Below are 13,546 nucleotides of genomic sequence, written 5' to 3'. Positions count from 1 at the left end.
TGGGGCCCCTTATCTAAAAGATGTGATGGCAATTGAGAGGGTCCAGACAAAGTAAAGGAGAATGTTTCTGGAAAAGAAAGGATTACTGTATGAGAAGCATTTGATGACTCTGGAATGAGAGGGAATCTCAGTGAAACCTTCAAATATTGAAAGGCCAAGATAGGGTGAATGTGAAGAAAATGCTTCCTTCCTAGAGTGGTTCAGTCTAGGATCAGAGGACACAGCCTCAAAAGCAAGATGTCCTTTTGGAACAGATGATGATAAATTCCTCTATCCAGTAGACGGTGAATCTGTGGACTGCTGTGGAGGCCGTCATTGAGTATATTTAAAGCGAGGATCGATAGTTTTCTTGGTTAGTCGAGGCATCAAAAGTTACAGGGAGCAGGCAGGAGAATGGGGTTGAGAGGGATATGATAGAATAGTGAAGCAGACTCGATGGACCAAATGGCTTAATTCTACCCTAATATCTTATGGTCTACATTTCATTAGGATATTTTGCACATCAACAAACACTAATAAATTTCTACAAATACAACTTGGAAAGCAATGCAACTGGTTAATTTCCATCTGGTATGGAAGTGAAGTGGAAAAAACTACAGACGGTTGTAACTCAACCAGTTCCATCATGGGCACTTGCCTACCCAGCATTGAGAACATCTTCAAATAGCAAAGGCTCAAGAGAGCAGCATCCATTATTGAGGACCCTAACCATCCTGGACATGCTTTCTTCCCATTACTACAATCAGAGAAGAGGTACAGGAACCTGCAGACAGGCAACATTCTGGAACAGCTTCTTTCCATCCACCACCAGATTACCTGAAGGTTCATGAACCCATGAACACTGCCTCACTACTTTGCAAATGAGAAAATCTATAGATGCTGGAAATCCAAGCAACACACACAAGATGCTGGAGGAACTCAGCCGGCCAGGCAGTATCTACAGACAAGAGTACAGTCAACATGTCAGGCAGAGACCCTTCACATGCTTTTTTCCCCCACAGATGCTGCCTGATCTGCTGAGTTCCTTCAACACTTTGCATGTGCTGCTTGGATTTCCAGCATCTGCAGATTTTCTCGTTTGTGTTTGGATTACTATGCTGTGAAGCCTCTTCCAGGGCTGCCTACTCTGAAGTTATTGAAATCTTCCCTTCAATGGGAGTTCAATGAACCCTCTCTCACTGCTCTCTTCTGTAATCTCTGCTGCATCCAACTGAAGGGTCTCCACCTGAAATGACGACTGTACTCTTTTCCATAGATACTGCCTGGCCCGTTGAGTTGCTCCAGCATCTTGTGTGTGTTGCTTGGATTCCAGCATCTGCAGATTTTCTTGATTGCAAAACAGTGACGCAGTGTTCATGAGGCAGAGTTCCTCCAGCATTTTGTGTTTCACTATTTTGCTCTCTTTTTGCACTACTGATTTATTTTTTTTATTGTAACCTATAGTAATTTTTATGTATTGCACTGTACTGTAGCCACAAAGTAACAAATTTCATGCCAGTGATAATAAACCTGATTCCAATTTAACATTACCTCATGGTTGAGAAACCAGTAGACAATCAAGAAATGGATTTAAATTTAGTAGGTGATAACTATTGAGCTTATTGTTCAAACACATTTCATATGAAGTTTGTTAATAACAAACATTTTTTAAATATTCACTTTGTTGGCTGTGCTGACAGGATTGAAAACTCTCAAAAGGTTTTGGGCTTCATATTCACGTCATAAGAAAATAAGGTATGGGGAATACAAGCTTGCTTCTCCATTCAAAGTACCATAGCTGACTCAATCTGAACTTCAACACCACTGCACCCCCCCCCCAAAAAGGGATCATTTGAATAGAAAAGGAACCAAATCTCTAGTGAATGTGGATTTCAAAAGCTGTTCTGTGATCTGAAATCCTCCAGAAAAAGGAAATTGTCCCAAGTTGGATAGAAAATTAACAAACAAAATGGATGTTAGTGCTGTGCAGAATTAAAAATGAACGGGATAGATCAAATGCACTACAGAGATTGCTCATGAACTATGGCTCCTGCTATATTAGGGCTTTTGATTTTTATTAAAAAGGATTTGGTTTGAATGATGGACGACGAACTCAATAGTTCTGAATTCAAACCCTGCATGACAAAGTATAGGCACGAAATTCTAGAAAGAACTCAGTAAGCCAGACAGCATCTATGGAGAGGCGTACAGTCAACGTTTCAGGCCAGCATCTGCATATTTTCTCTTGTTTGTGACAAAGTATTGAACTGAAAATGCTCTGGGGGAAAAAAATAGGTATACAAATACAATTGTGCTTTTTTAAAAAAAAAACTGATGCAGCATTATAATTTCACTGAAGCTGCGTGAAAAGAAAGTAAAGTTGAAACGTTAAAGATGAAAATTCATTTCTTTTGGTTGTAAGTCAGTAAAGTTAAATGTCTAAGACACAATCCATGAAATAAGAACTGGATCTCAAAAACTGTTCAGTGATCCGATACCCTCTAGAGAGAAAAAAAAGTAGTATCGAGTTAGTATAAAAGGAAAATGTCCAACTGGGACTGAAATTTGATTAGCAGCGTAATAAAGTGGGTGTTGGTGCTGTACAGAATGGAAGGCGGAGGGATAAATCAAATGCACTAGAGATTGCTTGCAAAATGATAGTTCTTAAATGCTATTGCATTCATCTAAAGTTCATGACCTTTGGCACAAAACTACAAGAGGTACCTTTTCTTTTGAAAATATTAATTCACTGTACAATTACACTAAATGCACTGTGCTTGTACAAAAGTTTAGTTAGAATACTACGGATAATTCTCGCAACATACACAAAATGCTAGAGGAACTCAGCAGACCCGACAACTCTTGTTGCTTTACATCGGGTTCCATAACCTGAAAGAAGTTGGAAGAGTAGGAAAAGTACTCATTTGGGAAATCAAATAATATACTATAAGTGGCAGCCAAGAAGCAAAGTACTACAACGTCTTGAAATCTGAGATAAAACAAAAAATACTGGAAATATTCAGGTCAGGCAACATTTCTAGAGGGAGATGCAAGATTAATGATTGAGGTAGATGAGCATTTACCAGAACTGTATAAAGTTCAGATGCTACCTGACCTACTGATAATCGCCATTTGTTATTTTAGGTTTTCGGTATTTGAAGTCTTATCCCCCCCCCCTTGAATAATAACCAGATAGACAAAAACAAGAGCAAGAGAAGGCCATTCAGCCCTTCAAACATCCCCTCTATTCAAAACCATCATAGATAATCATCCTAATTCAATACCCCAATCCAGCTTTTTCCTAATGTACCTTAATCCCTCTGGCCCCTAAAAAGTTCAAATACACAAACTATCCAAAAAAACTTTTCAAAAAAAACTAGAACTTACAAATAAGATCCAAATTCCAAGCTAATAGCTCTGATATACTGCAGAATCTTGGTGAAAAATTTGGGGAGTTGGCCTAGTTTTGAGCCAAACATCTCACAAACCTGACCACCTTTTTGGTAAGATAACAAAAAAAAAATTGATGAAGCTAGAACAGGAAATATAGTACATATGGGCTTTCGACAAAACTCTACATGGTACACTGATCGAGGAGGTTAAAGAACAAAGTATGCAGGCAATCTAGACCCAAAATTAGCTCAGTGATAGAGGATAACTATGGCTATTCTAACTGGAAATCAAGTTAGAGGTGTTAAACAGGGATTGGTGGCAGGACCTTTGTAGTCTGTGATATATAAAATTGCAGTGAGGCTCTTGGTGCTGATAGTAAAGCTGCTGACAACACAAAATTAGTAGGCAAAATTTTGAAGAATGTTGTCTACCCAGCTGAACAGAGCCTACCCCCATATGGATAAACAGGGCAGCACTGTGAGGACCATGTTTTTTTTTAATGAGTGCCTTCACTATCATACAGCCCTCATTGCTGAAGGAAAAGCTCCATTCAATGCAGACCGGCACTTCCATTGTATCCTGGATAATGGACTACCTGACGGGCAGGCCACAGTCTGCGTGGCTTCAGAGCTGTGTGAAAGACATGGCTGTAACCAGCACACGGGTCCCACTGGGGACCAAATTAGCTTCCTTCCTGTTTACCCTGTATACCTGAGACTCCACATACAGAATCATGTCATCTGCTGAAATTCTCCAATGGTTCAGCAATAGTTGGATGTATTAGGGGAGGATGGGAGGATGAATACAGGGCCCTGGTGGAGGACTTTGTCAAATGGTGCAAGCTGAATAATCTGCAGTTCAACATCAGTAAGACAAAGGAGATTGTAATGGCCTTCAGGAAGATAAAGCCTGCATTACTCCATTATTATTGATGGTGAGGACCTACAACCACCTTGGAATGCAATGCACCAGGATGACAAACTTGAGTGGAGCAGCAACACAGAGGCTATGTGCAAGGGCCAGAGTCACCTCTACCTGCTGAGGAGACGGAGGTCCTTTGGAGTATGCAAGCCTCTCATTCACATGTTCTACCAGTCTGTTGTCGTCAGTACAAACTTCTATGTGGTGATGAGCTAGGGCAAAGGCATCAACACAGCCGATGCCAACAGGCTCAATGAATTGATTAGAAAGGCTGGCTTTGTTCTAGTCTTCAATCTTGAACAAAGGACCCGGTGAAAAATCCTGGCAATTCTGGATGCTGTTTCTCACCCTCTGCATGCCACCTTGGCTGAACGGGAACACTTTTAGCAATTGACTAAGACCAACCGCACTGCTCCAAAGAACACTATACAAGGCCATTCTTACCTTCCGCAGCAATTAGGGTCAACCTACAGCTGGAGAAGTGATGACTCCCATCTGCAAGACTGTTTGCAGCAAATTAATTTTAATTCTTTTTACCTCTCATCTAATATTTATATCTATGCACTTAACTATTGTGACACCAATTTCCTTTGGGATCAATAAAGTATCTATCTAAGAATACGGAGGCACACATATCAGCTAGAAAGTTGAGCAGAATAGTGGCAGAAGGGATTTAAATGAAGTAATACATAGTGGGATGTCAAATGGTGGCAGGACATACATTACAAATTATTATAACAGCAGCAACCTCAGAAGTACAGAGTGACATTGACGTGCAAGTTCATAAAATTCCTTGAAAACGCCAATTGAGATGTTTAGGGTAGTGAAGGCAGCCTTTTGAATGCTTGTCTCCATAGGCTAAAGCACTGAGTATGAGATAGGTTAAATGATCTGTAGGGATGGCACACAAAACAGTGATTTTTTTTTAAACTGTACTTTGGTAGGTGATAAAACAGTTTACCAATGTTGCAGATCTACAAATTTTTGACTAGACTACTTAAAAATCCTGTGTACAGCTCTAGATAGATGTCACATTAAAAATGTGGTAGCATTAGAAAGAGTGCAGAAGAGATTCACTAAGGTGTTGCATGGAATGGTCAGCTATAGCTACAAGGAGAGATTGTTCTCTCAGGAATGGCACAGGGTCAGCGGTAGACTTCAAGGCTTTTAAGAACAAGAGGCATAAATGTGACAGATAATCAATCCTGTCCATTTTCTCCCCCCACCACCCCCCCCCCCGGACATTTGAATCCAAAATTTGAGTGCAAGTTTACAGTGAAAAGGGAGAAAGGTTTAGAAACACTGAAAAGCAAGTTTTTTTTCTATTGGGTGGTAGTAAAGACAAATTTTAAAAATGTATTTAGACATGTACTTGGATAGGAAAGGAAGTTGAGGGATACAGCCAAAATGCAATCAAAAGGGATTAGTGTAGATGGGCATTATAGTCGGCATAGACAAGTTGGTCCAAAGGGCACTTTGCTGTGCTGTACAGCTCTATGACTGATACTGCTACTTTCTGATATGTAATCAGCCAGCCCTTTTTTAATTTAAAGTATTTTAAATAATAATCAGGTCATGTTGAAATAGCTTGCAAATATATGGAAGTACAAATTACTAGGCATCCAATTACCTTAGTTATCAGTAAAGTCTTTTCAAAAGAGTACCGATGTTAAAAAAAATTGTGCACTCATGCAGTAAGCATGTTTAAATTCATTCTGCCTTGTAGCTTGATTACTGAACATTACAGATTAGATGCACTAGCTGGTCTTTTCCAGTCAATTGATTTCATACATTTATAGTTCTCCAATAAGAGGTCACCATTTTAAAGCAGCTATTTGTGAGAGAGAAGGAGCTGGGGGAATTTATAGTTTGTTTGGTGCATAAAACACTATCAGAATCATTACCATTTTTTTTTAAATGCCAGGTAACAGAAACAGTCAAAAACCACACTAAGCTGTACAGTTGTGGGTTGGAGATTTGGATTGCTGAAACAAAGGCTCAAAAGATAATGAGTGGAATGATTTTGTACAGTACTAACTTTTAATGTGCTGTCTGTACAGTGACCCAATCTAAATGCTATATTCTTGTCAAATAAAAAAAACAAAAAAAAAGCACTTAAGTGGCATTTCACATTAGGCTACAAGATATTCTTTGAAGCTCTATGGTTTGTGCTGTGTTGCAATAGAGCGCGCGCTAAAATTTGCAGGTACACAAACTGCTGCTTGATATCAATGTGGAAAGACATTCAATTTAAACTGTTTATGTAACAGGCAGATGTATTTACAATATTTCAGAAACATTAAATTCACAGTTAATTCATAATGCTGTTTAATTTAGATAGATTTAGAACCTCTTAGTATTCTTCCATAAAGGTTATTTCAGAAACATTAAGTTCTAAGGCAATTCCAATCTATAATGAAGGAAAATTGGAAGCTACCTATTAATACCACCAGATGAAATGTATAGGGGCCAGATACAACAAAATATCGACTATATCCAAAAGTAGCTTCAGAATATACTTGCCAATGAATGAATGATACTGGATTTCTTTGTTGTTAGTCACAAGGATTTGAAATAGAATGTAGGTGGTGTGATAAGCAAGCTTCGAGGGCAACAAAACTGGTGATAGAGTGGTCAGTGAAGAGGTTTTCTAAGCTTTCAACAGGATCTAAATCAACTGAATTTAACTCAAGTACAAAGTGAGACATTTTGGCAACTAGATTAAACTAGTGTGTGCAGAAAAGAATGGTGCTTAGGTTACAAGGAGACTACATAAACTAATACCATCTTTCTTGCAGCAGAGGCTGAAGGGTGATATAGAGATTTATAAAATTATGAAGGTCATTGATAGGATAGTCACAATATTTTTCCCAGCCCAGGGGAGTCAAAAATTAGAGGGCATAAGTGAGTGTGGAAATATTTAAGGGGGATCTGAGTGGGGAAAGATTCAGAGGGGACCCGACAGTGGATATTTAGATGAGTTACCAGAGGTGTTAGGAGTACATTTAAGACATTTGGACAGATATATTGACAGAAAGGTTACTTTCATGGGCCACATAGGTTGAAGGAGATTAGCTTCAATGGGCCTGTACACTTGCTGTTTTAACTCTATAAACTAGGTTGAAACTATCTGCTCTATTATCAAAGTATTTTATTTGGTATTCATATAAGATTCTTTCATTGGTTAAAGCGCCTTTCTCTTACAATCACATTAATTCTAAAACCCAACATGTTTCCCAATATTGCTTCCATACTTCCTGTGTCTGATTCTACCACATCAGTTTGTATGCAGGTTTACGATGAAAGATTGACAAGTAACTGCTTCATCCCATTAATGCACCTTAATTTTAAGTGTTGAGCAAACCCACAAATAGAAGCATTTCTGAATGAACCTGAATACAGAACCTTTTTTTAAAAAAACAGGTGAAGATCAGGAAAGGCAAGGTAATGTTTTGCTGGGTATTGGTGGTGGAGTAATGAAATTGCATGTGCAGTATGGAATCAAGCTTGGTACAAAACAGCTCAGAACCTGTGACTACCTGCACAAAGAATGCAAATCCATGAATCTCCCATGGAATAGACACCAAGGCCAAGATAATTACAAGGCTGGCTTGGGTGCACACAAGTACGAACAAGTTCAGTCCTCATTTTTGCGAGGCAACTTCTTAAAAAGTAGCAAATTAAAATTTTGCTCGAGTTGTATTCAATGTAGCTTATGTTAGCATTTCCTTTACAATGATACAATAGCAAATTTTAGTAATTGTTGGCTACATGTTTAAGAGTGCCTCAGTCAGAAACAAACAGGAATGTGTACACAGAGATCAATTATAATGATCTTAATTATGAGCAAAGCATCACATGAAGCTACATTAAAGTACTGTCAGTAGCATTTTATAATAAGCACAAGATCTCATCTCCTCGCGCATAAAAATGGACTCAAATTGTACCATGAAGCAAGGAGGGAAAGTTGAGTGAAAGGATCACTTAAAGTTTAAATAGTTTTGAGTAACATTAAACAGCTTCATAATTAACTCATGATCAAAGATAAAACTTTCTCAATGATGTGCAAACACATTACCAAAGTGATTTAATTTAGTTGATTCACAAAAAGTTGGATTTCATAGGACTGAAGTCACCAAAAATTCAACAGTCTTGGACAAATGGATAAATCCAATGACATTAAAACAGTGCTATGGAATATGAAATAAAATTTCAAAATTATCCAAATGAAAAATTCTCAGTTTCAAAAACAGTACTGTTAAGTCAAGCTAACTTATTAACCACAGTGAATAAAAAGGATTTTTTATTAACATGCTGATGTTTTATTAACTACCTGATAAGTGCTCAAGTCCTCTGAACAGCCAAAAGATCAGTATAAAGAATAGTCCATATCTGGATTTTGGCATAATCATGGCCATAATAACAAACTAAGTTATATTGGTGAGGATCATAAGGACTTCATCGAGCATCTATAGAATCATTTTGGTGGCGCTTCAATATTCAAAAAACAAAGCACTATTGTAGGCTTATTAATCTAGTGTCAGTGGGAAGAAAGTTTGGAGTATATCAGGGATGCTCTTTACCAATTCTCAACATTGACAGAGGTCCCAAAAAAAAACAAACACAACTTTGATAAAGAAAATGCAGTCTTGTATTACTGATCTGGTGAGACCTTACCCTCCCTATCCAACATGCCAAATCCATTTTTCATATTCACAGATAACATCACAATTAGGCACTGCATTTAAACTTCAACATGATGAAGTACCTCAATCAGTTGTGGATTGGTGGAAAGATTAGTGAAGCTGGAATAGTGGCAAGTGAAATCCTGAAATGTTTGGATCATTATCCTTCACATGATTAGACAAGGGCAATGTTAATATTGTTTACCATTTGTAGAGATCATCAAAATCGGTCAATGCTCCAACACCTTAAAAATTGTAATCTTGTTCAGTTACAAGGTTGCACCCCAAACCAGTCAACATTGAACATACATGTCACACTACTTATAAACGTTAAATTGATGAAAGAAAATGTGTGCAATAATTCAGTGCATCGAACTCCACAACCAATGCTGTTAGGCCACAACAAAAGCAAATAGTTTATTAGGATACGTAGACAGGCTGAAGCAATACAAAACAAAGCATGACAATAAACAATACTCTGGTTAAAATACATTAAGAACAGACGATAAGAGGCCTGTAAAAGTTTAGGTGTGGTGGCAATCATTAAATTTATACCCATCTTAAAATCCCTGAGCTATCACAATGGATTAAGAGATTTGGGTCCTTTGTTAAAAAGATTAAATCATAATTAACAGGTTATCCTTGAATACACTTGTATTTCCTCAAAAAATTGAGTGATATTGAGAACATAATTAAAGAGATAAAAAGGTTAAGAGCGAAATTGTGAAAGGGAATTCAGAAAAAGGAAACATTAAAATTAGAACCTGATCAGAAACATTGATGTCTCCAAGTACTCCTTTACACCAATAGCCATGGAAACATGAAAGGCTTCCCAGCATTTGAACAAGTGTTTAGGTAGTATTTTGATTATTACTAATAACTGGAATGGTTCATTGCCAACTAGCCAAATGAAAGTAATTTATTTGTCATCTTTAATCGCCAACACAATTCAAGAGAACTAACTTAATTAGCTCATTCATTTTGGGCAGAAAGTGGCACTTGCTGAACATGTTGTCAAGGAAGCTGTAAGGAAATGAGCTTAAGGCCTACTTGTCATTTATGTTCAGGTTTTTGACTTGTAGCACTGAATTAACATTGGCCACTGCTACTGAAAATAATGTACATTCAGTACAAGTACAGCAAGCATTTGAAACCAATCTGAAACTGGCATCTAAGCAACATATATTTTGTTATGCAGGAGACCAATGCTGGCTAAACAAAGAAATACCTCTAATAATGTTAAAAGCATATTATTATATAATGCTTTTCTTCCAAGATTGCACTAGAAAGCCATTAATGAAATTAAATACAATATGACTAGTTATCAAATGTTTATACTTCTGTTCAAATTTTATTTTATTTTCATTGAATTCTTCAAACTTTAAATTCTCTCCACAGACAATGGATTTTAACTGACGGTTATCTTGCCATGCCTAATAATTCAGTAGGAATTATTCCACAAGGCAATTAAGACTTTTAAGCCATATTGTGATTATAAGAAAGCACTGCACATTAAAACAGCTACAAATAAAATGTGCAAATTTGCAAATAAACCAAATCACCACATAGACGCATTATATTTTTCCATGCCCTTTTAATGGTTGTGCCACAAACATTTTCATGTCATTTGTTAACAAATATCAAGATTTCATTCTGCCAGCATCAACATATTAAATTGTCAATGTGATCAGATATTAACAGCATAAACACTAATAGGTCCCAAAACATAATTAATGTGGCATACATGCAAACTAAAACCACAAAAAGACAATTTAAAGCAAAATTGCAACTATGTCATTAAATATTCTTAATTATAATTACTGACAAGTACAAAAGAGCGTTAGAAAATTTAACAGGTTCAGCAAGTTCGACACTAAACTGCGTTCATTTAACTCGAGAAATTTGGAGTGGACAAATTTTCTTAAATTCACAAGGTAAATATGTTCAATGGAAACTTATACAAGAAAGTGCATCAATAAATTTGTAACAATTCAAAAGAATACTAGATGGTCCTATTTTGTGGTCCCGTCAAAGTAAACTCCAAGTATGGCATAAACATCATTGAATTATTGGTGCCATGAGCAGCAGAACTAATTTAAACTAAACATAACAAATAATGTAAAATTCCTTCTGGGTTTTCCCAAAAACCTTTTCCCCATGAATGCTCTCCATTTTCAATTGTTAAATATGAGGGAACATTTACTTGTTATCCAACCGAAGTAGCTGCTCCTTACCATTTATCGTTAAAGATTTTAATTGGCCATCTTCCTCTACTTCCACTCTTTCTTGGCCGTTTTCTATAATCCTGAAAATTTAAAAGTCAGGCATCAACTTCAAAGATAAATTTGAAAAACTAACATACAGGAGTGGCTGATCTGAAAATAAAGTAAATGATTTCAAAGTAGGGAATGAATAGATAGAGGAAATATTTGCAAAACCCCACCATAGTTCAACTGACCAGAAATCAGGCTGTATTAGATTCTGCTTTGTATAATAGAACAGGGTTAATCAGCACTCTTGGAAAGCCAGGGAAATTCTAACATGGAACAAGTGCCAAGTGCCTCAATCATCACTATGAAAACATCCAAATACTTGCTTGGAGAACAAAAATAATTCCAAATAGAGAAAGGACCAAGCAGCATAATATTCAGGAAGTTAAATATTAGTGATATGAGAGAGGCTAAAGGCACCAAAAGCTTTGCAGCTCCTGTACTTCGAAGACTCAATACAGTTAGCATTAGTAATGGTCTAACAAAATTTCAGATTTATTTATTTTTTTAAAGAAAAAATGGCCCCATTTGTTTGGAAAAGTTTAAAACTAATGGTCAAGGAGGGAAAACAGTACAGTACAGATCAGCTGGCCTGAAATCAGTAATGCAGAGGATTTTGAAATCCATTTAGTTTGAGCATGTGATAAGGAAACAGTGAAAAGAATTTCTTTACATTTACAAAAGGAATTTACAGCACAAAAATATTTTGAAATGTACTCTAATGAGCACACTAAAGGAAGGGTATGGAATTTGAACAATTAAATGCATCTGATGTAGAAGCAATGATCTTATTAAATAGAGAAACAGTTGAGGGGTGTATGGTCTATGCCTTTATGTGCTAATAAAGTCTACTTATGTACAAATGCAAGCCCATAAGAAAATAACATGCCAAAGGAACAGGATTGATAGATCAGTTGCCCCAGCTGAATTTCTACCAAATTAAATAAAGCAACTTTAGAAGAGGAAATGTAGAATTTGTTAGAAGAATAAGCTCAGTACATCTTATCAGAAAATTTAAACAGATATTTTATGCTGAGTAACAAAATTTAGAATACCTCTTAGTGGTGACTTTCCTGCCATTAATAAATTTTGTGGATGTTGATACTGATCGGAAGTTACCCATTCCACTACCACCAAATGAAGAGGAGGAAAATGATGCTGTTCCGAGATTTCCAAATGAACTGAATGAAGTAAAACCTATAGAAACAATTCAATATAATAATTTCTTTAAATTCACTAAAAATCAAATTTTCTTTGCAAGTTGATGCAACATTAAGTGCAAGCTAAATGATCATGGAACGAAAGGTTTTGAAAAAATTATTCTGCCTCTTTTCAGTCATGGGAGACATATACTAACAGAAATAATTATAAAACGGAATAGATTGTATGCAATTTCTACCAGCAGTATTATGTACAACTTCAAGTCTTCAGGAGAAATATAGAGCAAGCACTTCTAAAGGTTCACCATCCTGGGATGCAGACATACAGAGATTGGATGAATGAGGCTTCTAGTTAAGAGTTTAGAAGCTCTCAAACCAACAGAATTACAATAGGACCGGAAGTCTAAATGTAGGAACAGTGAGAGAATCCCAGAGGGGATTAACACAAAAAAATTTTTGAGACTAGTGTGTGCATGGAATTTACCAAAGAAAGCAGCTAAAGCCAAATCATTAGATATATTCAACAAGTTGGATATAGTTCTTCAGGATAAAGAGATGTTGGAGAGAAAAAGCAGGAAAGGGGCATCATCATGGCAATCAGACTTGAAGTGTCAAATATCCAACTAAATCTCAACTACTTTGATAAATTGATAAAGACTTGAAAAGAATGATTGCTTATGCAATTCAACAGATAAGTCTAATGGTATTACTTCACTATTAAAAAGAATACAAATCTGAATTTATCATTTTTGGTCCACTTTCCCCACAGTACATTTATGTTAACAAACAATGATCACAACATGTTAGCTCACAACCAAATGTATTAAGTTAAAAGTCTATCAGCCCTAATCCACTTGCAGGCCTCGCCCTCAAAGACAACTTAACTACCCTCAAAGCCATACAAATTATCAAATAATTGGTTTGGCAGCTCTAGGAGGCAATTCCCTTCAAAAATTTTGGGTCAGGTGGTTATCAAGAGACATTTATTGGTATCATCACAGTCAATGAGCAATCATATAAATGATGTTCCAAGTCACTGAGGCACTGAACAAAATGGATGAATTATACAGAAAAATCTGTTTCTGGGCCACAGACACTTAATTCCATTGCATCATATTTTTAACAAAATAATAAACTA

At 36.6% G+C, this 13,546-nt stretch overlaps 1 protein-coding gene across 1 annotated transcript in view; it reads right to left on the bottom strand.

Moving 5' to 3' along the window:
- Positions 1-13,546, bottom strand: part of dnajb6b (DnaJ heat shock protein family (Hsp40) member B6b) — a 99,733-nt gene that overhangs the window by 45,616 nt on the left and 40,571 nt on the right. The window contains exons 7-8 of the mRNA XM_059971879.1: positions 12,304-12,445; positions 11,213-11,283 (exon numbers count right to left, since the gene is read on the bottom strand). Of these exons, the coding sequence (XP_059827862.1) occupies positions 11,213-11,283; positions 12,304-12,445 (213 nt within the window). The remainder of the gene's footprint in view (positions 1-11,212; positions 11,284-12,303; positions 12,446-13,546) is intronic.

Source organism: Hypanus sabinus, chromosome 6 (assembly GCF_030144855.1).
Source record: "Hypanus sabinus isolate sHypSab1 chromosome 6, sHypSab1.hap1, whole genome shotgun sequence".
NCBI classification, from domain to species: Eukaryota; Metazoa; Chordata; class Chondrichthyes; order Myliobatiformes; family Dasyatidae; genus Hypanus; species Hypanus sabinus.
This window is presented reverse-complemented; position numbering and strand designations above follow the sequence as displayed.